The sequence below is a fragment of the Mustela lutreola genome, chromosome 15, assembly GCF_030435805.1.
Source record: "Mustela lutreola isolate mMusLut2 chromosome 15, mMusLut2.pri, whole genome shotgun sequence".
Taxonomy (NCBI): domain Eukaryota; kingdom Metazoa; phylum Chordata; class Mammalia; order Carnivora; family Mustelidae; genus Mustela; species Mustela lutreola.
Window position 1 is genome coordinate 43,597,914 of NC_081304.1, and position 27,873 is coordinate 43,625,786.

Sequence of the window (27,873 nt, forward strand, 5' to 3'; positions counted from 1 at the left end):
AGGCCATGTATGATTCTACCTCTGATTACTATTTCTGCAGTCTCCAAGCTTAGAAACTTTAATACCATGTTTGGTCCTGTTTTCTGCATTCCTTCAGTCCATCTGCTTCCAAGTTCTGTTTCTTTTAGAGCATCACCTGGTTTATCCCATATATCCATTCCCATGTGCCATAGTCTTAAAACCTCAGTGCCCTTTGTCTAATTCGCTGTTATCCATATTACATTGGTTCCAGATCATTTTTCTAAATGACTTTTTTATTAAGTTTTAAAAAGTTAATTCTTTTTTGTCTTCACATCACATTTAGGGTTCTATTTTACATAATGTAGTCTGAGTCCAGTTTTAGTTCTTAGCACCCATACAGAAGTCATTTGCTTTTAATCATATTGATCTCTTCCTTCTTGCCATGTTTATGTCATTGTTTTTTTTTTTTTTTTTTAAGACTCCATTTAGGGGTGCCTGGGTGGCTCAGTGGGTTAAAGCCTCTGCTTTCAGCTCGGGTTATGATCTCAGGGTCCTGGGATCGAGCCCCGCATCGGACTCTACTCAGCGGGGAGCCTGCTTCCTCCTCTCTGTCTCTCTGCCTGCCTCTCTGACTACTTGTGATCTCTGCCTGCCAAATAAATAAATAAAATCTTTAAAAAAAAATAAATAAAGACTCCATTTATTTTGAGAGAGAGTGCATGAGTCAGGGAAGGGGAAGAGGGAGAGACAATCCCAAGCAGACTGCACACCGGGCCCAAACCCTGTGTGGGGCTTGATCCCATGACCTCAGGTGACCCAGCTGAAATCAAGAGTCAGATGCTGAGCCACCTAGGCACCCCTCTGTCATTGTATTTCTTTATCGGGTTTCCTTTGTATAATACAACTTTTTTTCCTATGTTACCTTTCTTTCTAAATTTAGCTTAGATCTTCCTCCCCCATAGATACTTCTTTGACTCTCTCAGACTATGATTTCCCCTCTGAATACCTGCAGTAAGTGTCTCCATTCACTCTCTTTGTTCCATGTCCACTTCCTTGGACATGTTAGCCATGCCCTTGTCAATTCTCTGTGCCTGAAAAAATGTTCTTTATATCTCATTGTGACTTGTTTTCTTAACTGTTTGCAGGTCCTGGTCCAAATGACACTTTCTCATTGAGACCTTCCTTGAATGTCTTATTTTAAATTCAGTCTGCTCCTTAGTCTCTGTACCTTTTCTTGATTGTTGTTTTTTGTTTTTTTTTTTTTTTTTTTTTTTTTTTTTGCATAGAGTGCAGTACATCTGACATATATTTTGCTTGTCTGTTTTTGTGCCCTTATAAGTTCATTGACGGCAAAGGTTTTTGTTTATTGTTTTTTGGCCAGTACCTTGAATAGTGTATTGCACATGGCATATGCCCAGTAAGTACATAAGTGAATGAATAAATGCTTTAAGTTGGTGTTAATTGTTCTTTAGTTAAATAAAGGCATTATTTTGGGTGCCTGGGTGGCTCAGTGGGTTAAAGCCTCTGCCTTTGGCTCAGGTCATGGTCCCAGGGTCCTGAGATCGAGCTCTGCATCGGGCTCTCTGCTCCGCAGGGAGCCTGCTTCCTCCCCTCTCTCTCTGCCTGCCTCTCTGCCTACTTGCGATCTCTCTCTCTCTGTCAAATAAATAAATAAAATCTTTAAAAATAAATAAATAGGGCATTAGTTTAATTTGTTTAGTTCTTTGAAGGTTGGCATGGAGTGACCTGGCAACATTAAGTACTAATTGACGGAAGGTGTAGAATTAGAAACTTTGACCACACGAAGGCAGGTGGCACTTTATATTCCACAGCCAGTCAAGATACTAAGCATAATTAACTTTCAGTTCTGAGTAGGATCTTAAAGTTACTTAATAAATTTGTTACTTAGTAAATTAGAATAATTTCTGGTTACTTAATTATAGTAACCTCCTGGGTATATAAAAAATACATATTTCTTTAGGCCATTTAGAAAATATAAAAAAGGAGCACCTGGGTGGCTCACATGGTGGAGTGTCTGCCTTCAGCTCAGGTGGTGATCCCAGGGTGCTGACTGAGCCCTGCATCAGGCTCCCTGCTTGGTGGGGAGCCTGCTTGCTTCTTCTGCAGTTGCTGCTCCTGCTTATGCTCTTTTGCTCTCTCTGTTAAATAAATAAAACCTTAGAAAAAAATACAGAAAAGTATGGACTGTATAAAATGGCCACAAGAATTATGTAATGGAAATTTATACACTGTAGTTGGGAGTAGAAATTAGACTACTTTGGAGAACAGTTGGTCAGTATTTAGTGAAGTTAAAGATCGATGTTCTACAACATAGCAGTTCTCCTAAATGGTTACACATGTGTATCAGGACATAGGGACAATGTTTATAACTGCTTTCTTTGGGGGAAAAAGAAAAGGAAATAACCCAAATAAATATTCATTAGCGGAGTATATATAAAAGTTCAGATCATGCAAAATTAACATCATTTAGAGACCTAAAATAAGGGAGGTAAGCTGTTCCTCCATCATCACAGAGTCTCTGACTGGGAGTGACATAAGACAAAATAACAGGAGAAAAGCAAAGCTCATTTTATATTTACATGGGAGTCCTTGCTAGAATAATGAAGACCCAAAGAAGTGACTAGACCTAAGTGCTTATATACGAGGTTGAACAGCAGAAATTGTGGGAAAGTGAAATACATGTGTAGACTAAGGAAGATAGTTATTTTAACAAGGTGTTTCGATTTCTCTTGGCCGTGACTCCCTATGTTCAGTGATAAGTTTGTTTCTTCCTTCTGGTATCGGGAAGGCACCTTTCACATGGGAATTTTCGTGTCTTCAGTTCAAAATAATCAGTATGCCCATGGAGCATATTTTGGGGTGGCCATGTCCGGAAGTCCTTTAATACATATGTAGCAAAACTAACCAAAAACAAGGAGATTATATAAACAAAATTTAGGGTTGAAAGGGTGGAAGATGAGACTTAGGGACGATATATATTGACTTCATCTCTATTGATAATGTTCCATTTCTTAGTCTGAGTAATGAATTCACAGGTACTATGTTATTTTTTTTTTTTTTACCCTTTTTGTAGATAATTTTTCATAATAATTTTTAAAGGTAGTGGTAATGTCATGTGTAGGGAAAGTTGACAGGGTGTAGGAGGTTTACAAAGAGAGGAGACCTGAATATAGTTGGTAGAGAAAAAAAGAGAGACTTGATTAGTATAAGAGGAGATTTGATAAATACCATTAGGACCCAGTTACAGTTGGAAGCTAAGAAATAATATTTTCTAGGAGTGTTTAGCTGCCTACTATAAACAGCAGGTGGTTGCATGGATTCAGGACTCATGTTTATCAAATAGGTATAAAAGATGGGCAATGGGGGTTTAGATTATTGGCAAGAGTAGTTGAAGATTCACTACTTTAAAGATTAAAAAATAGGGGCGCCTGGGTGGCTTAGTGGGGTAAAGCCTCTGCCTTTGGCTCGGGTCATGATCCCAGGGTCCTGGGATCGAGCCCCACATTGGGCTCTCTGCTGGGCAGGGAGCCTGCTTCCCCCTCTCTCTCTGCCTGCCTCTCTGCCTACTTGTGATCTCTCTCTGTGTCAAATAAATTTTTTTTAAAAGATTAGTTAAAAATAGCGGGACGCCTGGGTGGCTCAGTTGGTTAAGCAGCTGCCTTCGGCTCAGGTCATGATCCCAGCGTCCTGGGATCGAGTCCCACATCGGGCTCCTTGCTCAGCAGGGAGTCTGCTTCTCCCTCTGCCTCTGCCTGCCATTCTGTCTGCCTGTGCTTGCTCTCTGCCCCCCCCTCTGATAAATAAATAAAATCTTAAAAAAAAAAAAAAGATTAGTTAAAAATAGAAAAATCAAGGGATTACTGGCATCTGTAAGAGCAAAGAAAAGATAATGGAAATAAATGAGCAGGAGAACTATATATTCTGTTGAAGTCAGAAGCATTGTAAGTTGCACTGTTACTTTATGCATCATTAACAAAACACCAATTAAACTATAATATTCTTACAAGTTAGAATTCTAACTATATATTTACTATACAATATTGAAAGTTCTTTTAGACTTAATAGTATGTAAATTTTTACCTTTGGTTACTCTTACATATATATTAAAAAGCAAAATGTGAATAAAAATAATTAGTTAAGGGTTCCTAAAACTTTTTCAAATCTGGAGGTTTTTTGTTGTTTGTTTGTTTTCTTGATTGTAGTGAATTCTCACTCATTTTGTTCAGATTTTCCAAGGAATGCATATGAGGGAGTCATGATCAATCAGTCTTTTTTGAACTTATTTCTTCACTCAGATTCATTGATGACTGCATTTTTCTAAATTTATCATTCTTTCTCGGGGCACCTGGGTGGCTCAGTGGGTTAAGCCGCTGCCTTTGGCTCAGGTCATGATCTCAGGGTCCTGGGATCGAGTCCCGCATGGGTCTCTCTGCTCAGCAGGGAGCCTGCTTCCCTCTCTCTCTCTCTGCCTGCCTCTCTGCCTACTTGTGATCTCTCTCTGTCAAATAAATAAATAAAATCTTAAAAAAAAAAAATTTATCATTCTTTCTGACATCAAGCTTAAGTATGGTCATAAGGAGGGTATTTGTAGGTAATGAACTAGGCATGTTAAGTAGTAAGCCCAAGTAGGACTCCAGAGTAAATTATCTCTATGTAATTGCATAATTTGAGAAATATTATGTTACCAACACTTGATGATACTCATTCTGCAGGTTTTTGGTGCTGATGCTGTTTTAGTATTTACACACACGCAGGTAGAACCAACTACTAAGAATACCTCTTGCTCAATAGCGGTTAGATGATGCCTACTGATTATAAAGTGTATCCTGATTTCATCAATACAAGTATATGAGATAATGTACATCTTCTATACAGTGAAATTTGGTGGGAAAGTAGTGGTTGTTGTTGGTTTGGTTGTCCAGATTTATAGTTTCAGAGCTGGAGCAGTCACAGATAATGACAAGGGTGACAGTGATAGGGTAGCTACTTGGAGAGGAAACCATCATAACTACTACTGAGGAAAACAATGTCAGGTCATTGTGTTGTACGGATTATCTGTGATGATGATGGCATAATAGAAAGCAGAGAGGAAAACTGAGATCAAGGTGTCAGAGATAGTAGTAAAGGATTCATAAAATGAGAGTAAAAAGGGACAAAGGTAACAGTTACATATAAAGCAAGAACTTCAAAGGAGTAGAGGTTTTACTTTTACCCACAATGTATGACACTAGAATCAGGAGGAGACACAGTGTCCTCCTAATGTGAAGTATGTAAGCCATGAGCAGCCTCAGAAGAAAGGATATCTTTGGTGAAGAGACAGTTTCAGTCAAGGAAATAAAGGTTCATCAAAGAGGATGAGAATCCAGGGATTATAGAGGACATCATGGGAAGGTTTTAATCAAGGTCAAAGACACAAGAAGCAGTGTGGCCATAGTATGAGAGGGCTTGATTAGTAGTGAACATGGACTAACATGGATATAGCATTAAAATTTGCCCATACCATTAAATGTTGTTGAAAACAGGGTTTTAAATGGCTGCAGAACTTTGTGTTGAAGGGTATACAGCTCACTTAACTGATCTTCTGATGTTGAAACGTTGCTTCAAGTTTTTCACTAATGTGAATGAATATCCCATTATATAATACAGTAACTATAATAGCTCCTAAATATTTTTGTATATCTTTTTTTTTTTAAAAATCTATACAACAAACTCCTGAAAGTGGAATAATTACTGGTTCAAAAGAAACATTTTTTTCAGGCTTTTAATACACTTTGCCAAATTGGAACCATTTCAAACTTTCACAATATAGGAGTGTGTACTCATTACCTTGCCAGTATTGGATGATATAACTTTAAAAATCTGTACCAATTTGATTGATGATAAAAGTTAATATTTTCATTTTCACTCCTTAGTTATTGGTAAGATTGAATATTTTTTCATTTAGTTAATGGTCATTTATATTTTCTAAATTTTTCTGTTTATAGCCATGTCCATTTTTTCATTCTGAGCTTATATAATAAAAATTTTGTGTTTATTTTTGGCAGCTCTTTAAACAAGCTTTGTACTTAAATGAGAATCATGTGAATGTGGACAAACAAAGCTCATAATAGAGACTGCTGAGTTGTAGGACCTTTAGTAAATGATCTGTTGCTAAGTTAAGAAAAATATTAAAGAACAGGAAGTTTTCATTTCTGAGTTCTCAGAGCACAACCAAAAATTATAGCCATAAGCCATTTGAGGAAGGACTGATTCTTTAACTGTTTTTTCTTTAGTTGAGAACTGTTTTCGATAAAAGGATAGGTAAATGTCTTATTTAATAAAGAAGGCTATATATGATTTTTTAAAAATTTGTGACTTATTAGTTATGGGAAAAGATTTATTTCTGCAAAAAAAAAGAATATTCAGAACCCTTTTCTGAATTTTTATTTTTAAAAAAAATTTTGTTTCATTTTGTAAAAAAAAAATTTTGTGACTAAAGAAAGGTAATATATAAATTAATGGCCCAGTATCTTTTTTCTTTCCTGGTGTCATTAAACTATATTCCATGTATTAGTAAAGGAGCTCTAGTAATACATATAAAGCTATTTCTCTTCTAGCAGTTATCAAAAGCCCAGGAGTCAACCCATCTAAACATGTGTAGTGATGTACGAAATGCAAAATCAGGGGCGCCTGGGTGGCTTAGTGGATTAAAGCCTCTGCCTTCGGCTCAGGTCATGATCCCAGGGTCCTGGGATCGAGCCCCGCATTGGGCTGGATCCTAGGGTCCTGGGATTGAGCCCCGCATCGGGCTCTCTGCTCAGCAGGGAGCCTGCTTCCTCTCTCTGACTGCCTCTCTGCGTACTTGTAATCTCTGTCTGTCAAATAAATAAAATTTTTAAAACAATGCAAAATCATGTGGTTTCTCTTGCATTTATCTGAACTAATTGTGAAGGTTTTAAAAGCCATTTCCCTTTTAATTAGATCATGTTTGTCCAACTGTATCCCAATAAAACATGAGATTGATTAAATAATTTTTTTATTTTTAGATTTTATTTATTTGTGAGAGAGTGTAGGGTGAGAGAGAGCACAGGTTGGTGGTTGGGGTAGAGGGAGAGGGAGAAGCAGACCCCCCACTGATGCAGGGCTCCATCCCAGGGCCCTGGGATCATGACCTGAGCCAAAAGCAGCCATTTAATCCGACTGAGCCACCCAGGTACCCAGTTAAATAATTCTTATTCTCTACACAAAACAAACTACCAGGGGAGGTAGTAAAGACTAAGAACCGCCAGTTACGGTGTTTTTCCTACTTCTGCAGTTTATATACTTGATAACCGTGTGTGTGTGTGTGGAGAGAGGGTATTGTTATAATTAGTATCTGTAAAATGGACCTAGCATTTTATCTCTTCATGTTGATTTCTTATTTGGAAATTAAGCTAAAAGAAACCTACCAACTCTTAGACATAAAAAATTAAGATGTTGATCAGATATGGCTCTTTTCCCACTTTCAGTGCTATACACATAGTAGACTCTCAAAACATGTTTGTTGAATCAAGTTGAAATATTTGCAAGGAACTACTACTTCAGGTTTTATAAAAGGTTATTTCCCTGAGGTTTTGGTATAAAACCTATTTTGAAAGATTCGTGTGGTACAATAGCAGTTCTTGCACTCTTAGGACAGTTAGAATGTTTACATAAGAGCCAATTTATAACTTGAATTATGTTTTTTTTTTAAGATATATGCCTGGGTCACCTGGGTGGCTCAGTCACTTAAGCGGCTGACTCTTGGTTTTGGCTCAGGTCATGATCTCAGGGTGGTGAGATCAAGTTCCTGGTAGGGCTTTGGCTGGGTGTGGAGACTACTTAAGGTCTTAAGAGTCTTTCTCTCCCTCTCCTCCCTCTGCCCTTTCCTGCTACACTTGAGCTTGCTCTCTCGCATGCTCTCTTTTTTTTAAAAAAAAAAAAAAAAGGGTAAAGGCCCTTACAGGGAGTAATTTTTATCTTCCTACATTTGAAACTAATGATAATTTGTAGTTTTATTAGAAGGCACTATTAATAAATACTCCCTTCTATTATTTTGTGAACAACTGGTCTTCAAACATAAAATTAGAATAATTGCAGGTTTGCTAATTTTTTTAACCATTTTTTAATTAAATTTTTTATTTTTTATCAACATAAAATGTATTATTAGCCGTAGGGGTACAGGTCTGTGAATCGCCAGGTTTACACACTTCACAGCACTCACCATAGCACATACCTTCCCCAGTGTGCATAACCCAACCACCCCCTCCCTACCCGCCTCCATCCAGCAACCCTCAGTTTGTTTTGTGAGATTAAGAATCTCTTACGGTTCATCTTCCTCCCAATCCCATCTTGTTTCATTTTTTCCTTCCCTACCCTCCAAACCCCCCACTTTGTCTCTCAACTTCCTCATATCAGGGAGATCATATGATAATTGTCTTTCTCTGACTGACTTATTTTGTTCAGCAGAATACTCTAGTTCCATCCACATAATCGCAAATGGCAAGATTTCATTTCTTTTGATGACTGCATAGTATTCCATTGTATATACCACATCATCTTTATCCATTCATCTGTTGGTGGACATATAGGTTCTTTCCATAGTTTGGCTCTTGTAGACATTGCTGCTATAAACATTCAGATACACATGCCTCTTCAGATCACTACATTCTTATCTTTAGGGTAAATACCCAGTAGTGCGATTGCTGGGTCGTAGGGTAGCTCTGTTTTCAACTTTTTGAGGAAACTCCATGCTGTTTTCCAGAGTGGCTGCACCAGTTTGCATTCCCACCAACAGTGTAGGAGGGCTCCCCTTTCTCCTCATCCTTGCCAGCATCCGTCATTTCCTGACTTGTTAATTGTAACCATTCTGACTGGCATGAGGTGGTATCTCATTGTGGTTTTGATTTGTATTTCCCTGATGCTGAGTGAGGTGGAGTACTTTTTCATGTGTCTGTTGGCCATCTGGATGTCTTCTTTGCAGAAATGTCTGTTCAGGTCCTCTGCCCGTTTCTTGATTGGATTATTTGTTCTTTGGGTGTTGAGTTTGATAAGTTCTTTAAAGATTTTGGATACTAGCCCTTTATCTGATATGTTGTTTGCAAATATCTTCTCCCATTCTGTAGGTTGTCTTGGTTTTGTTGACTGTTTCCTTTGCTGTGCAAAAGCTTTTGATGTTGATGAAGTCCTAACAGTTCACTTTTGCCCATTCTTCTCTTGCCTTTGGCGGTGTTTCTAGGAAGAATTTGCTGCATCTGAGGTCGAAGAGGTTGCTGCCTGTGTTCTCCTCAAGGATTTTGGTGGATTCCTGTCTCACATTAAAGTCTTTCATCCATTTGGAGTCTATTTTTGTGTGTGGTGTAAGGAAATGGTCCAGTTTCATTTTTCTGCATGTGGCTGTCCACAATTTTCCCAACACCATTTGTTGAAGAGACTCTCTTTTCCCTTGGACATTCTTTCCTGCTTTGTGAAAGATTAGTTGACCATAGAGTTGAGGGTCTATTTCTGGGCTCTCTATTCTGTTCCACTGATCCATGAGCCAGTACCATGCTGTTTTGATGATGACAGCTTTGTACTAGAGCTTGAAGTCTGGAATGGTGATGCCGCCAAGTTTGGCTTTCCTTTTTAACATTCCTCTGGCTATTTGAGGTCTTTTCTGGTTCAGTATAAATTTTAGGATTATTTTTTCCATTTCTTTGAAAAATCTGGATGGTATTTTGATAGGGATTGCATTAAATATGTAGATTGCTTTAGGTGGCGTAGACATTTTCACAGTGTTTGTTCTTCCAATCCATAAGCATGGAATATTTTTCCATTTCTTTGTGTTTCTTCAGTTTCTTTTTATGAGTACTTTATAGTTTTCTGAGTACTGATTCTTTGCCTCTTTGGTTAGGTTTATTCCTAGGTATCTTATGGTTTGGGGTACAGTTGTAAATGGGATTGACTCCTTAATTTTCCTTTTATCTGTCTTGTTGGTGTAAAGAAATGCAACTGATTGTTATGCATTGATTTTGTATCCTGACACTTTACTGAATTCCTGTACAAGTTCTAGCAGATTTGGAGTGGAGTCTTTTGGGTTTTCCACATGAAGTATCATATCATCTGCAAAGAGTGAGAGTTTGACTTCTTTGCCGATTTGAATGCCTTTAAATTTCTTTTTGTTGTCTGATTTCTGAGGCTTGGAATTCTAGTACTATGTTGAGTAGCAGTGGTGGATAATGGACATCCCTGCCGTGTTTCTGACCTTAGGCAGAAAAGCTCTCAGTTTTTCTCCATTAAGAATGATATTCGCAGTGGTTTTTTTTTTTTTTTTTAAGATTTTATTTATTTATCTGACAGAAACCACAAGTGCACTGAGAGGCAGGCAGAGAGAGAGAGAAGGAAACAGGCTCCCTGCTGAGCAGAGAGCCCGATGTGGGACTCGATCGCAGGACCCTGAGATTATGACCCAAGCCGAAGGCAGCGGCTTAACCCACTGAGCCACCCAGGCGCCCCTCGCAGTGGGTTTTTTAATAGATGGCTTTGATGATATTGAGATATGTACCCTCTATCCCTACACTTTGAAGAGTTTTGATCAAGAAAGGATGTTGTCCTTTGTCAGATGCTTTTTCAGCATCTATTGAGAGTATCCTCCGGATCTTATTCTTTCTTTTATTAATGTATTGTATCACATTTATTAATTTGCAGATGTTAAACCAACTTTGCAGCCCTGGAATAAATCCCACTTGGTCATGGTGAATAATCCTTTTAATGTACAGTTGGATCCTATTGGCTAGTATTTTTGTGAGAATTTTCGTATCAGTGTTTATTAAGGATATTGGTCTGTAATTCTCTTTTTTGATGGGGTCTTTTTCTAGTTTGGGGATCAAGGTAATGCTGGCCTCATAAAATGATTTTGGAAGTTTTCATTTCTGTTTTTTGGAACAGTTTCGGGAGAATAGGAATTAATTCTTCTTTAAATGCTTGGTAGATGGGGTGCCTGGGTGGCTCAGTGGATTAAAGCCTCTGCCTTTGGCTCAGGTAATGATCCCAGGGTCCTGGGATCAAGACCCACATCGGGCTCTCTGTTTACCAGGGAGCCTGCTTCCCCCGCCCCTCTCTCTCTCTGCCTGCCTCTCTACCTACTTATGATCTCTATCAAATAAATAAATATTTTTTCTTTAAATGCTTGATAGAATTCCCCTGGGAAGCCATCTGGCTCTGGGCTCTTGTTGGTTGGGAGATTTTTGATTACTGCTTCAATTTCCTTACTGGTTATGGGTCTGTTAAGGTTGTCTGTTTCATCCTGGTTCAGTTTTGGTAGTTTATATGTCTTTAGGAATGCCTCCATTTCTTCCAGATTACCAAATTTGCTGGCATATTGTTGCTTATAATATGTTCTTATAATTGTTTGTATTTCTTGGGTGTTGGTTGTGATTTCTTCTCTTTCATTCATGATTTTGTGTATTTGGGTCCTTTCTCTTTTCTTTTTGATAAGTCTGCAGGCCTGCTAATTTTGAAAGTAATCAAGTAATGACATATTTTATGGTTAGGTCACTCACATATTAATCATAATATGTTACAGCTACTTTTCCTTAGGCCATTTGTAGGCTAGAATATTTTGTGGCGAGAACTAAAGTGTTTTGTGATACCTGGGGCTTGAACTCGTGATTCTAAGGTCACAGGTTGCATGCAGTACCAACTGAGCCAGTCAGGGGTTCCTCCTTCCTTTTTATAGAAGCCATAGATGGTCCCCGACCTAGAATACTTTGACCTAGGATTTTTCAGCTTTACAGTAGTGCAGAAGTGATATGCATTCAGTAGAAATTGTACTTCAAATTTTGAATTCCGATCTTTTCCTGGGTTAGTGACGTGCAGTACTCTTTTTGTCATGATGCAGGGCATTGGTGGTGAACCACATCTCAGTCAGCCATGTGTTCATGAGGGTGAACACTCCATTCACTTACTACTATTCTGTGGCCATTTAACCATTCTGTTACTAACTTTCAATACAGTATTCAGTAAATTACATTAGATATTCAGCCCTATATTACAAAGTAGGCTTTGTGTTAGATAATTTTGCTCCACTGTAGCTAATGTGAGTGATTTGAACATGTTTAAGGTAGGTTGGGCTAAGATATGATGTTGGGTAGGTCAGGTGTATTAAATGCATTTCAACTTAAAATATTTTCAATTTTTTAAAAGATTTTATGTATTTATTTGAGAGTGAGTATATGCAAGAGACACAGCAAGCATAAGAGGGGAGGGGGACAGAGGGAGAGTGAGAAGCAGGTTCCCCATTGACCCTGGGATCATGACCTGAGCTGAAGGCAGACACTTAACCCACTAAGCTACCCAGGTGCCCAAATATTTTCAATTTGTTGAGATTTTAGTGAAAACTTTAAACTTTTTTTTTAAGATATTTTTTATTTATTTGACGGAAAGATCACAAGTAGGCAGAGAAGCAGGCGGGGGCAGGGGGGTTGGGAGCAGGCTCCCCACCAAGCAGAGAGTCCGACACGGGGCTCGATCCCAGGACCCCTAGACCATGACCCAAGCCAAAGGCAGAGGCCCAACACACTGAACCACCCAGGCGCCCTGAAAACTTTAATAGTCATTGTCAGAATTCCTTTAGTTAGAAAACTGAGAATCAAATGAGCTCCAAAAGGAGGTAATCTTCCTTTTTCAGCTTAGGTTCGCCTTTTTATACACTACCTCTTTATCCACTGATGATGCTGTTAGAATTCCGGGAATACAAGTCCTTGAATAGAATTTGTAAAATTAGTCCCTCCATTATGTTATCACCCTGTAAGTAATAACTGATTTTTTCAAAGGTCAAACAGACAACATCCTTAAACATTTATAAACAAGGAGACAAAACCTCTTATGTCTCAAAGTATATATACTTTACATTGGAAAGGCCCTTCCCAATCTTGTTTATTCTGTATTATATGAGTCTAAAAAGTACTAGTTGTGTTTTATTTTTCTAAGTTCAGTAGTTTAGGTTGAAGCAACCAATTTGAAAGTGCAGCAGGTAAACTATGACTGACTAGAGGAGAGATAGGAAAAAATAATAAAAGCAAGTAGAAGTCTCATGTTTGGGGACTTACTCTTCAAGTCAGTCCTTAAAACATAACTAAGTCAGTGATCAAAAAATACTTAATTTATGCTGATTAGAAAAACTGAGACATTAAAAATAGATTGGAAAGAATTCATGAGATATGCTTATTAGAATATTTAATATTTTAATATTATTTTAATGTTTAATATAATAATATTTTAATGTTTAAAATTGATATTCTAATGGGAAATTTATCACATGACAGGAATTTGTATTAAATGAGTAATAAATATAATATACAAGTAATACACTTAGCATACCACCTGGCTCAATAAATCTTAGCTCTTGTTGTTTTTTTAATCAGTAGCTTTTTGTCTAGTTGTAGTCCATTTACTGTCACCTAACATGTCCTTAGTTCTTTGCCTATCGACTTCCTTTAATTTATTAAGTATGTGTTCTATTACTTGTATGCCCTTTGTAAATTAACTTTATCTCCATGGTCATAGGGAACTAGAATTGGGTTTATTTATTTTGTTCTGTTTGTTGCCATGGAAAATAAAGGAAGCACCAGTTCATACTGTACAGCTGAAAGCAGCAAATATCAATAGGCTAGAGAACTATAGTCTTACGACTGAGGATTATATTTTTCAATAAAAGAGAAATTCATCAGTAGACTTAATTTAAGATAAAATTCACTCTTTTAAAGTATACTTTTCAGTGTTAGTATATTTACAAAACCCTATATTTCTAAGAGAAAGCATTTTTTTAAGTAGCTTAATTCTATATTTTTTTCTTAGCTGTGAATTTACTTTTGGCCTTGTGGTTACCACTTCCTAAACACCTCTTGCCTTGTCTTAAATTTTTTTGATTAAAGTCTAATATATCTCTTTTAGGAAGGCCATCTTGATTCTTTGCTCCCACAGCCCTTTTTTTAAAAAATTCCTTTATTATATAGCTTATCACATCTATATTATAATTATCTGTTTAGTTACTTGTCTTCCCTCTCAGGCCATTTATCTCTCAGGGATAGAGATTGTTCTTATTTTCCCTACTGCCTAGAGGAACTAGAACAATGCCTTAATACATATTTATTGAATGATTATAACCCCAGATAGTTCTGGCTGCCCCTAAGCCTTAAGCATATACTAAGAATTTGATATACTATATTTAATGGTGAATGTTTTTTTAAAAACGTGCTTTTTTTTTTTTTTTTTTTTAATTAAAAAAACGTGCTTTTTGTTGCTGGGAATCATACCGTTAAATATGGTGGAAGGAACCAGTGCTTTCCCACCTAGTCAGTACATACACACTCACATTCACATGTGCATACAAAATAATTGAAATCCATAGAGACTGAGTGCTTTAGTGGTAAAGTTGGGAATAAAAAGCCATGTTACCTTATTGTTTCCTATACCATTCTATTTTCTCTGACACCTTACAGACTATGCTCTTGATTTACCAAAAAATTCATTTGTTTCCTTGGGTTTCGGTAAAAAACCTTGAAAATGTTAATTTAATTATAATATTTTTTTCCTAATACTTTTCTGTTTTTTTCGTATAAGTAAGAAACTAGTTGCCAACAATACTGGAAAAGAAGTTTTAAATTGTCTTAAACAGTAACAACATTTTTATGTTTTATAGACCTCCGTGAGTGAAAGCCTTCAGAGGGAAGCTGCTAAGAAACAAGCAATGAAACAGGTAAGGTGGCTAAATGAATTAAATGTATTTGGTGAGATAATTATTTCAGTATGAGTTTTGGCATCTATGTCCTAAGACTGAGCAGAGTAGTTGTGTATAAAGAAATAATTTTTATCTTGACCCTTCTTTTCTGAAAATGTTTAAGATGTTTCTTGATTTACATATATTTCAATTTTTTGTGATAAATTTTCAAGGAAAAAGCACAATGAAGAATTAACTCTTCACTGCTGTGTTGTAGATTAAACACATTTCTCTTTTCAGATGACTCAGGAGTCTTAACAGTGGATTATATGGTTTAATAATTCTTTTTTTTTTTTTTTTAAAGATTTTATTTATTTATTTGACAGAGAGAAATCACAAGTAGATGGAGAGGCAGGCAGAGAGAGAGAGAGGGAAGCAGGCTCTCCGCTGAGCAGAGAGCCCGATGCGGGACTCGATCCCAGGACTCTGAGATCATGACCTGAGCCGAAGGCAGCGGCTTAACCCACTGAGCCACCCAGGCGCCCCTGGTTTAATAATTCTTACTAGAAAGCCTACTTGCTTAAAAAAAAGTCTCTTCACACCAAAGTGGTTTCATAATTTTATATTTGAAATTCATCTACTAAGAATGGGGAATATCTGATAATTTTCAATAGATTTGCCTCATACTTTATATTTGTATAGTGCTCTGGTCATATTTGTAAGCACTTTTTTGTACACACATTACATTTTTAAAATTCTCACAAACCTGCCCATGTTCCTGATTAAGAAATCTGAAACTTCAAAAGGATACATTACCCCTCATGATCACACAACTAATTACAGAACTAGGCCTGAACGTCTACTGATTTTTCTACTATGCCATTGTATCTTAGATTTAGCTGCTACAATGTCATGGTACCTTTCTTTTTAATTTTAATTTTCCCCCCTCCACTTTCTTTAACTTTTGACATCTGTTTCTCCCTTCTCTACCTTGAATCCTGCATAAGGATAAATTTGTTAAATGCTTTCTAATGTGCCAGATTTTATAGCAACTACTTTTTTTTAATGAAGCTGATACAATTTATATAAAGCTGATAACAATAGCACATCATAGAGTACATTATATAGAGCCATATACATATATGGGGGAAAAGGGGAGAGAAAATAAGCATTCAATTTTGAATGTTATTTAATTCTGTAGTAGGCACAAGGAATCATGGAGGAACACATAGATAACTTTGAAGATAGTTGTAATATTCTAGCTCTTAAGCTGGGTGACACATTCATGAGTGTGCATTTTATTGCGTGGGTGTGTGTATATGCTATATTTTCTATTAGAAATGCTATATAACAAAAATAATTTTTATTTAAATTTTTAAAATTTAATTTCATTTAATTAACATATAATGTATTATTGGTTTCTGAGGTGGAGGCCAGTGATTCCTTAATCTTATAGAATACCTAGATGGCAACTACTTTTTAATACTCTTACAGTCTTCATTTTGTAGTTGAGGACATGGAGGCAAAGGATTTATGTGACTTTTATGAGGTCTTGTAGTTCAACCCAAGCAGTTCAGTTGCAAAGTGCACGCTTTTAGCCATTATGTTTACTGCCACCCTGGAGAACGGGCACAGAATTACGTAGTTTAGTAATGTTAAGATAATATCTTTGTTTCATACTGGAATATAATGTGTAACTCAACAGTCTCAAATGATTTAATGCACACATTTCTAAAATTGATTTATTTTTTATTTTTTATAATTTTTTTATAAACATATACTGTATTATTAGCCTCAGGGGTGCAGCTCTGTGAATCACCAGGTTTACATACTTCACAGCACTCACCATAGCACATAACCTCCCCAGTGTTCATAACCCCACCACCCACCCTCTACCCCCTCCCCGGCCACCCTCAGTTTGTTTTGTGACCTTAAGAGTCTCTTATGGTTTGTCTCCCTCCAGATCCCATCTTGTTTTATTTATTCTTTTCCTACCCCCAGGCTCCCCACGTTGCCTCTCAACTTCCTCATATCAGGGAGATCATATAATTGTCTTTCTCTGATTAACTTATTTCACTAAGCATAATATCCTCTAGTTCCATCCACATCATCGCAAATGGCAAGATTTCATTTCTTTTGATGGCTGCATAGTATTCCATTGTATATATATATACCACATCTCTTTATCCATTCATCTGTTGATGGACATCTAGGTTCTTTCCATAGTTTGGACTAAGAGTCTTATGGTTTGTCTTCCTCCGTGATTTTGTCTTGTGTTATTTTTCCCTCCCTTCCCCCATGCTTCTCTGGTTAGTTTCTTAAATTTCACTTTTTTTTTTTTTTTAATATTTTATCCATTTATTTGACAGAGATCACAAATAGGCAGAGAGTCAGGCAGAGAGAGAGAGGGAAGCAGGCTCCCCGCCAAGCAGGGAGCCCGAAGTGGGGCTTGATCCCAGGACCCCCAGATCATGACCCAAGCCGAAGGCAGAGGCTCAACCCAGGCGCCCCTCCACATATTCTTTTTTAAAGATTTTATCAGTTGAGAGAGAGCAGAGTGAGAGAGAAAGAGCACATGTAGCAGGAGGGGCAGAAGGAGAGGAAGAAGATGACTCCCAGTTGAGCAGAGATCCCAACTCAGGACTCCATTCCAGTACCCTGGGATCATGACCTGAGCTGAAGGCAGGTGCTGAACTGACTGAACCACCCAGGTGTCCCTTCAATTCCACATATGAGTGAAGTCATATAATTCTTTCTCTGACTTATTTCACTTAACCTAATTCCCTCTAATTCTATCCATGTTGTTGTAAATGGCAAGATTTCAGTGGCTATCTGGACTCTTTCCATAGTTTGGCTATTGTGGACATTGCTGCTATAATCTTTGGGGTGCATGTGCCCCTTCAGATCATTACATTTGTATCTTTGGGGTAAATACCCAGTAGTGCTATTGCTGGTTCGTAGGGTAGCTCTATTTTCAACTTTTTGAGGAACCTCCATGCTGTTTTCCAGAGTGGCTGCAATAGCTTGCATTCCCACCAGCAGTGTGGGAGGGTTCCCCTTTCTCCGCATCCTCACCAACATCTGTTGTTTCCTGACTTCTTAATTTTAGCCATTCTGACTAGTGTGAGGTGGTATCTCATTGTGGTCTTGATTTGTATTTCCCTGATGCTGAGTGATGTTGAGCATTTTTTTAATGTGTTGGCCACTTGTATGTCTTTTTTGGAGAAAATGTCTTTTCATGTCTTCTGCCCATTTCTTGACTGGATTATTTATTCTTAGGGTGTTGAGTTTGGTAAGTTCTTTATAGATTTTGGATACTAGCCCTTTATCTCACATGTCATTTGCAAATATCTTCTCCCATTTGTAGGTTGCCTTTTGGTTTTGTTGACTGTTTCCTTTGCTGTGCAGAAGCTTTTTATCTTGCTGGAGTCCCAGTAGTTCATTTTTGCCTTTGTTTCCCTTGCCTTTGGCAGCATGTCTAGCAAGAAGATGCTGTAGCTGAAGCCAGAGAGGTTGCTGCCTGTGTTCTCCTCAAGGATTTTGATGGATTCCTGTCTCACGTTGAGGTCTTTCATTCATTTTGAGTCTGTTTTTGTGTGTGGTGTAAGAAAATGGTCCAGTTTCATTCTTTTGCATGTGGCTGTCCAGTTTTCCCAGCACCATTTTTTGAAGAGACTGTTTTCCATTGGACATTCTTTCCTGCTTTGTCGAAGATTAGTTGGCCATAGAGTTGAGGATCTATTTCTGGGTTCTCTTATTGTGTTCCATAGATCTTTGTGTCTGTTTTTGTGCCAGTACCATACTGTCTTGATGATTACAGCCTTGTAATAGCCTGAAGTCCAGAGTTGTGATGCCACCAGCTTTGGTTTTCTTTTTCTTCATTCCTTTGACTATTATACAAGGTCTTTTCTGGCTGCATAATTTTAGCATTATGTGTTCCAGCTCTGTGAAAAATGCTGGTTGTTATTTTGATAGAGATTGCATTGAATGTATAATTGCTCTAGGTAACATTGACTTTTAAATGATATTTGTTCTTCCAGTCCATCAGCATGGAATGTTTTTCCATTTCTTTATGTTTTCCTCAGGAGCTTTTATGAGGGCTCTGTAGTTTTCAGATCCTTTGCCTCTTTGGCTAGGTTTATTCCTAGGTACCTTACAGTTTTTGGTGCAGTTGTAAATGGAGTCGATTCCTTTTCTCTTTTTCTCTTACTTTTAGTGTATAAAAATGCAGCTATTTCTTTGCATTCATTTTATACCCTGCCACTTTGCCAAATTCCTATATGAGTTCTAACAATTTTGGTGTGGAGTCTTTCGGGTTTTCCACAGAGCATATCACATCATCTGCGAAGAGTGAGAGTGTAACTTCTTTGCTGATTCAGATTCCTTTTAAGGAATGGGTTATTTTAATAGCCAGACAACATTTTTTTTCCTTCTGTTCTTTTATCTGGTCTTCAAGTGCACAGAACCGATGATGGCAACATTATCCGACTCCCTGTTTCACTGGAAAACCTATTAAATGTCTTCCTTAGCTGTAATATTTGCATTAGGTCATTGGTAAATAAATATTGTGAAGCCAAGTTCAGAAGTTCTCTGCTCTTGGTTTGAGGTGTTTGTTGCTTGTTTTTAAAAATCATATATGAATGAACTGTATAAAGCAGATAATACAACAACTTAGAAGGTGGATACAATTATTTTCCTAATTTTTTTAGATGAAAACTGAGGCAAGAAAAGATGTTTCACAAACTTACTTAGAATAGCCTATAAGTTATAGAGCCAGGATTCAAACCCAGGCAGTCTGGCTCCAGACTGATGTTTATATTTTTAGTCTAAAATGTAATTGAATTTTGTAATATATATCTGATTCATGATCCTCTCTCAGAAAAGTTAACCAAGAATTTTTATGGTATGTTTCAGCCAGCTTATATTTTTTTAGACATGTTTGTTTGTTTGCTTGTTTTAGACCAAACTAGAAATCCAGAAGGCCCTTGCAGAAGATTCCACTGTATATGAATATGACAGTATTTATGATGAAATGCAGAAGAAAAAGGAAGAAAATAATCCCAAATTGCTTTTGGGAAAAGACCGGAAGGTTTGTAGCTGAAAATACAAATTTCTTTGACCTCAAAGATTTATCTAATTGTTTTAGAGACAGTAAGAGCGTGAATGTGCAAGTGGGGGGAGGGTAGAGGGACAGAATCTCAAGCAGACTCCCCACTGACTGTGGAGCCTGACATGGGGCTTGATCTCACTAAACCCTGAGATCATGACCCAAGCCAAAATTAAGAGTTGGACACTTAACTGACTGAGCCACCCAGGTACCCCTTGACCTGTATTTTATATCTAATCTTAGCATGAGGAATGATCTAAGGAAAACCTTTTATAAGGGTATTTGAAGTGTGAAGAGCTCCTAGTTCCTGATAACATAGATTTGATTTAGAACTCCCGAAGCCCTACATTTGGTATCCTAATAAGAATGAGTAAATTATCTAACAATAAAAACAGTTAAGTTTTGATTTTTTATTTTATTACCACAAATAAATTTTTTTTTAAAACAGAGTTTTATGTTTTGTCTTGTTTTTAAATATTTTATTTATTTATTTGACAGAGAGAGACACAGTGAGAGAGGGAACACAAGAAGGGTGAGTGGGAAAGGGAGAAGCAGGCTTCCCTTTGAGCAGGCAGCGTGATGGTGGGGCTCCATCCCAGGACCCTGGGATCATGATCTGAGCTAAAGGCAGACACTTAATGCCTGAGCCATGCAGGCGCCCCACAAATAAATTTTTGAAATTTTTTCTTAGAAAGTCTTTGTTTACTAACTCCTCTTCCTGTTCATATTTTGTGTTTTATCATCTTCTCATTTCTTTATTGCTTTCAGGCTGACAGCTAAATCATCTGCACCTAGCATATTTTTAGTTTCAAAAAAATGATTGAGAGTGGGGTCTTAATATAAGTCCAAATTGTCTAAAATTCTATTTCTTTCACAAGCACAGACTGATTGTTAAAGATCTTTACATTTTATAGTAGTACGAGTAGGGTGGTGGTGTAAAATTGCAGCTTTTTTAAAAAATAGGCTCCATGTAGAGCCCATTGGTGGGCTTGAACTCACAATCACAAGATCAAGACCTGAGCTGACTGAGCCACTCAGGCACCCCCATCTATTCTTTTAAAAAACCGTATTTCAACTAATGTGAAAAACTAATAAGAACCTTTCTGATTTACTTTCTGTTGAAGTATTGAGACAATACCTGTAAAAAGGGTGAAAACATAGTGGAAAAATTAGTTTGAGATTTTTAAAAAAGTAAAATAGCATTTTGAATAATTTGTCTTTACACTTAAATTTTTATTGAAAAGAATTTTAGTTTCAGTCTTGCTAATAAATTTATATTTTTTGAGAGGATGACAGTCCCACTTATTTGGACTAGCCATTGTTATCTTAATAAATTCATGATAAAAACAGAATATTCTTAATTTTTATCTTTGATTCTTCTCTGAATTATCTTATTTTTTCCTCTAGCCCAAATATATTCACAACTTACTAAAAGCAGTTGAGATCAGAAAAAAGGAACAGGAAAAGAGAATGGAAAAGAAAATACAGAGAGAACGAGAAATGGAGAAGGGAGAGTTTGATGATAAGGAGGCATTTGTGACATCTGCCTATAAGAAAAAACTTCAAGAGAGAGCTGAAGAGGAAGAAAGAGAAAAAAGGGCTGCTGCACTTGAAGGTGAACTGGAAGAGGGAAGAGGGGAGGAGGAAGCAGAAGCAGCAAAATTCTGCCCTGTGGTATCACCATTTGCTCTGTCCCTGAACTTCTAGGTTCTAGATGTTGTGGTCCTCATTTATATGAATTCAAGGTGTAGATACGATAGTCTGTGACTTTATAATAAACGGAGAAAAGATGATGACTAAAACCTTAGCTGTACTTTTAGTAACTGTTATTTCTACTGGAATTCACATCTCTCGTTTTGTTGCTTAAAACTATAGCCATTACAAGTCATTGCCTTAGAAAATAATTCCAAATGTAAAAACCTTTATTACAAGTCGTAACACCACAATATTTGTCAGAAGGACTATAAATCAAGATTTAAATCCTAGTTATGTTTTCTGGGTTTAAGAAACTAAAGTAACATCACTCGGGGAACTGGGTAGGCATTTAGAAAAATAGTAACGTTAATTCAAGAAAGAGAAAAGATGTGCAGGAGCCAGAGAATGTCTTAATGATTTACTTCAGTATTTCGTACACATGGTCATTTCCCAAGACCTAAGTGCATTGTATATTTATAAATAGCTTAATTAGCAGATGCTCATCAATTTTAAATAGAAGAAAATTAAATCTATAATATTCTAAGCATGTATTATGTGTTTATATAGAATATCAGTTGGCAGATTTTCTGTGAAGGACTAGATAAGTAAATATTTTAGGCTTTGTGTACCATATGATCTCTGCTGAAGCTACTCAGTTCTGCCTTTTTAATGCAAAAGCAGCCTTGAACAATAAGTGAACAAGTCTACATTCCAATAAAAATTTTTTACAAAAACAGTAAGCCACATTTGGTCTGCAGGCTATAGTTTGCTAACTACTCTAGAGAGTAGTTTATACACTATGTATGTTACATTGTCTGTATGAAAAACTGAACTGTGTTATGCCTTGTTGAATATATTTCTCTCACTTTGCTTGCCTCCTCTTAGCACGTTTGGATGTAACCAAGCAGAAAGATCTCAGTGGATTTTATAGACACTTGTTAAATCAAGCAGTTGGTGAAGAGGAAGTACCTACATGCAGCTTTCGTGAAGCCAGGTAAGACGTGGCATATGGAATAGTAGAAGAAAGATTCCATTCATGATCTGTGATTATGGGATCACTTTAACCCTCTGAAAGATAAAAGAATGCAGTATTGCATATTGTGTTGTCAGCCAAACCTGACCTAATGAAATTGTTAGGGATTTACACTTTCTTAATTAAAAACCCACAGATTACTTATTTCTGTTCTGCAGTAATCCTACATGTATATTCAAATAGTATATAAGGGAAGTGGTTTATTTTCGTAAATAGAACTTGGCCTCTATAAAACAGAAGATTGACATATCAAGGGCTAGAAACGTACTACCTAATATGTAGCTACATTACAAATACTCAATTGTCACAATTGGGTAATGGCACCCATATTAGATGGCACAGATATGAACATTACTATTCTGTAGATACATCCATTAGCACTGGCATAGAAAATAAGGATTGGAGGGGTTTTTTGATAAAATCATAAGGTATCGTAGGAATGGTGAAATGACTATCATACATATAAAGCTGAAGTTAAAAAGGAGAATTTGTCCTAAGCTTGTACCTGAGTAAATGGTTTTTTGGAAGAAAAACATTGAGATTAGAGGATCTAAGTCTGTGTTGCTAGGAAAAGGAAAGAGTAGAATTAGGGCTGAAGAGCCAGAATTAGATTTATACTCCACCTTCCCTCCCCCTGCCAAATTCTGGGTTTGATTACAAAACTGATGAAAATTAGGAGTCTAAGGAAGTGTATTTGAAGAGAAATTTTTGAGTAGAAAATTAGAATTTCTATTAGAGTCTGGAATAGTTGTGAGGCCAGCCATGAAATTCCATAATGTCATTTTTTAGTTGTACTTTTTACAGAGTCTAATAATGGAATTCCTAGCTATTAAATGATCCTTTAGCCAAGACAGTTCTGCCAGCAATTCCCAGAGAACCACAGTTCTGTTAGTACGATCACTATGTAATCAGTAAGAATAAATGTGTGGCTAATGTAAATAAATTAGCCACACTTACCAGTTGGGAAAATGTAGGTGATGTAAATAATTTTTGGTGGTTTTTATTGTAATCAGATGAATTCACGTATTCCTATTTTGTTGTGATAGGTGCCAGGGGTTATATTAGGATTCTCATGCCTTTTTTTTTTTTTTAATATTTTATTTATTTATTTGACAGACAGAGATCATAGATAGGCAGAGAGACAGACATAGAGAGAAGGGGGAAGCAGGCTCCCTGCTGAGCAGAGAGCCCAACGTGGGGCTTGATCCCAGGACCCTGAGATCATGACCTGAGTGAAAGCAGAGGCTTAACCCACTGAGCCACCCAGGGACCTCTCATGCCTTTTTAATCATAAGAAATTATGTAGTGATATTTAGAATTAGATTTTGCTACCATTTTGCTGTGAAAATATCTTCAGCTATTTCCAAGACTATTCTTGAATTTTTTGAAAAGAGAGGAATAAGAATCTGTCAAAGCTGCAACTTGAACTTCATGTTGTGAAAATAGCACTTAGATCCAGAATGTATCTTACTATTCCCAATTATTCTTTATCATGCTGAACAAAAATGAAGGCCTTAAACAGACTTATGCTTGAAGGTTCTAGTGGTCCAATATAGAAAGGCTAATTTGCTCTATTTTACTTCTAAATTTTTCTGAAAATACTCTGAATGGTTGGAAAATAATAGTTCGTAGATGTTTACAGGGTAAATAGCACCTTTTTGCATTTAGTCGTTACATTGGTTTAAGTATTGAGAAAAATTACGTGACCACTTCATGTGCTTACTCTAGTGATAATGTGGCATTTTGTGTTATATTATCTGTTTTAAGATCTGGGATAAAGGAAGAGAAATCAAGAGGTTATTCGGATGAAGTAAGTTCAGACCACAGAATACCACCTGAGAAAAGCAATGTCCAAACTGTTGGGCAAGCAGAGGAAAACCCAGATGCAGACAGTGACTTTGATGCTAATAGGGAGAATGATGAAATGGAAGAAAATAATAAAGTGAACTGCAGGAGGAAAAAGGTCACAGAGACCTCTGAGGGTGACTCCAAGCATCAGAGAAATCAAACACACTCACGGTCTTCTAGTGAAGAAAGAGAGCATGGTACCAAATGCCACACAAAAAGGTCCAAGTCAAGAGTTCATGAGAAAAGGGAAGATCAGCACCAAGAGAGACAGTCCAGGGATCATGAAAACTATTACATTGACCATGATTACCGAAAAGAAAAGAAGGATTCTCACAGGCACAGAGAGGCCAGTCATAGAGATTCTCACTGGAAGAGGCATGAATATGAAGAGAAACTGAGGGGAAGAGACCAAAGAGAAAGAAATGACAGAGATTGGAAAAGGGAGAAAGACAGGGAGAAATACTCCCCAAGAGAACAAGACCGAGATAGACAACGAAATGATCACAACCGACACAGTGAGAGAGGAGGAGAGAAGGAGGAGAAAAGCAAAGAAAAGGAAGAGCATATGAAACCTAGGAAAGAAAGATACGAAAGCAGCGATAGGTACAGAGATAGAGAACAACGGGAAGTGAGTGTTCAACCTTCTGAAAGAAGCCGAGACAAAAAAGAAAGCAGCCCAAATTCTAGGGCAAAGGATAGGTTTCTTGACCGGGAAGGATCCAGTAAAATGAGAAATATGGAAAAGGGCAAAGAAAGAAACCCAGAGAAACTCTCCAGTTCTGAAACATCCCTAGGAGCAAAACACAGACTCACAGAGGGAAGCCAAGAGATGGGCAAAGAACAAGAGAAACCACCTGAGGTGGGGAACAAGTTTGCAAAGCGAAGCAATGCAGAAACTGTAATGTCGGCTAGAGACAGGTACCTGGCCAGGCAAATGGCACGGGTTAATGCAAAGACATATATTGAGAAAGAAGATGACTGATAACTGCCCAAATAGAAAGAACTGTGGAAGCACAAAAATTGTAACTCCTGGACCATACTTTGTGAAGGCATAAAGGAGTGTGTTAACAGTGGTTGGGATGGCATTTTTAAATATATTTTCAAAATTCATTTTTGGTTTAAGTAAAAAAATAAATCCTTTTATCTTGAATGTTTGAATGAATTGATACATATTTAATTATCAGTACCACATTCTTGTTTGTATTCAAGCAACTTAAAGAATGTTAAATCCCTATATTTACTTAATGAGGACAGTGGGCTCTACTATAGCCATTAAAAAATAATTCAAACAACCCCCTAATAATGTTGGTTTTGTTGCAGGAGCTATTTTATAAATACTGTATTCTGGATAAAACTATGTGGATTTGAACAATAAAGTAGAAACTATTGTTATACTTTACGTTCTGAAATTTGTGTTAATGGATAAAATATGGATCAGGTATCCTAAGTGACTATCTCACAGCGCATTTGGCTTAAATGCAAATAAAAATAGTGAAGTGTTTGTACATTTAATTCATGCACATAGTTTATTTTAAAAGTATGTCACCCATTTATGCCGCAATTCCTCTTTTTTTTCAATTTAAAAAAAAATCACTTTAATTGGGGCGCCTGGGTGGCTCAGTTGTTAAGCGTCTGTCTGCGTTCGGCTCAGGTCATCGTCCCAGGATCCTGGCATTGAGCCCTGCATCCGGCTGTCTGCTCAGCGGGAAGCCTGCTTCTCCCTCTTCTACTCTCCCTGTTTGTGATCCCTCTCTCGCTGTCTCTCTGTCAAGTAAATAAATCTTTAAAAAAAAAATCACTTTAATTCCAAAACCCTGTCAAGTTAATTGGTTATGTTGTTTCAGTTTTAGGTAAAGGTGAAAAGATGGAGGAGATTCAGGTGGCCGATTTAAGAGCCTGTCTTATTTTATATATTAATAAACTTAACATTTGGGGGCATCTGCATGAGTCAGTGGGTTAAGTGCCTGACTTGATGTCAGCTCAGGTTATGATCTCAGGGTTGTGAGATCAAACCCCATGTCAGGCTCCTGTGCTGGATGTGGAGCCTGCTTAAGATTCGCCTTCTCTGCCCCTCCCCCTGCTCTCTCTCTCTTTTTTTTTAAAAAAAAAAAAAAGGACTTTTAGAAAAGACATGATATTAAGGATCAAATTCAGCATTCATAAATCATTTTATTATACCTTTAAATCCAAGAAGGGAAACTAACAAGAAATCAAATACCCATATCTCTTGACTGACACATTAAACATCAGTTGCATCCTAATAATTTAAAAAGACCAGTGATGGGGCACCTGGGTGGTTTTCAGTTAACTGTGTGCCTTCAGCTTAGGGTCCTGGGATTGAGCTCCAAGTCAATCTCTGTGCTCAGCCGGGAATCTGTTGCTTTCTCTGCCTGTGTGTGTGTGCTCGCTCACTCTCTCTCTTAGATAAATAAAATCTTTAAATAAAAATAAAAGATCAGTAACAAACAGTTAAAAAGCACTGAATACGTGTACACAAGGGGAGTCATATCGTAACTATGAAAAAGTTAAGGTGAAATGATGGAAGACCATGAGTGACCGGCTAAAAATCTTCACCCTCTGTAGGGAATATGGTTCCTTTGTTGTAGTTACTATAAGGAGCCATAGATTAGATTAGTTTAACCATAGTATGTAAGATACAGTCAAGGAGGGAGAGACGAGTCAGATCTGATAAACTTGATTTCTTTCCCACAGTAGTTTAGAGACTTTTCACAAAGCAGCTTGGATGCTTTGGATAGGAAAAGCTATATATTACTTTTATTAAAAAAATTTGACATAATTCAGGGACAAACTACAAATTAAATACAAATGTTGTTTTGATCTCCAGATACATGGGTGTTTTTGCCTCTGGCATTCATGTTACCCTTTTCTTGACTTGGGTGGTAATTACTTGGCTGTTCTTTTCATTGTAAATATGTTTTATAGATTCTCTATGTGTAATATATCCCACAACATTTTTATAATCTTAAAATTTCTAATACATGTGTCAGAGGAACAACATTGGCCATCCCTGTTAATCTTAGTCATTTCTACAGGAAGAATCTACAGAGATGTTGATTAATAGAATGGCTTACACATAGGGCAGCAGTCATTTGAGAAGTATGATTTGGGCTAGTATGAGTAAGAAATTCATTAGATTTGTTGGTGATGTGTGGTTTTTTTTGGGGGGGGTTAGATTTCATTTATTTGAGCACCTAAGCATCTGCCTTTAGCTCAGATCATGATCTCAGGGTCCTGGGATCGAATCCTGCATCAGGCTCCCCTCAGTAGGTAGTCTGCTTCTCCCTCTCCCTTCTGCCCCTCCCCCTTCTTTTGCCCTCTCTCTCAAATAAAATCCTAAAAAAAAGGGGGGGGGATTTTTATTTATTTACTTGGAGGGAGAAAAAGACCCCACCGAGCAGCACTCTCTCGCCTTGATTCTCACTGCAATCATATCAAATACATAACCATGACTTCTATATACTTTACTTTGCCTAGAATGCCACCTATGTTTCA

The 27,873-nt window shown here is 37.2% G+C and overlaps 1 protein-coding gene and 1 pseudogene across 3 annotated transcripts in view; one reads left to right on the forward strand and one right to left on the reverse strand.

Annotated features, from left to right (window-relative positions):
- The window catches only part of NSRP1 (nuclear speckle splicing regulatory protein 1), a 59,737-nt gene extending 33,865 nt beyond the window's left edge, over nucleotides 1–25,872 (forward strand). For all 3 annotated transcript variants that reach the window (XM_059147932.1, XM_059147934.1, XM_059147933.1), the window contains 5 exons: nucleotides 14,660–14,716; nucleotides 19,638–19,766; nucleotides 21,192–21,399; nucleotides 22,365–22,473; nucleotides 24,280–25,872. In XM_059147932.1, coding sequence (XP_059003915.1) covers nucleotides 14,660–14,716; nucleotides 19,638–19,766; nucleotides 21,192–21,399; nucleotides 22,365–22,473; nucleotides 24,280–25,342 — 1,566 coding nt within the window. In that variant the 3' untranslated portion in view covers nucleotides 25,343–25,872. The remainder of the gene's footprint in view (nucleotides 1–14,659; nucleotides 14,717–19,637; nucleotides 19,767–21,191; nucleotides 21,400–22,364; nucleotides 22,474–24,279) is intronic.
- On the reverse strand, nucleotides 4,168–4,248 carry LOC131817210 (small nucleolar RNA SNORD116; annotated as a pseudogene).
- Nucleotides 25,873–27,873: the final 2,001 nt, after the last annotated feature.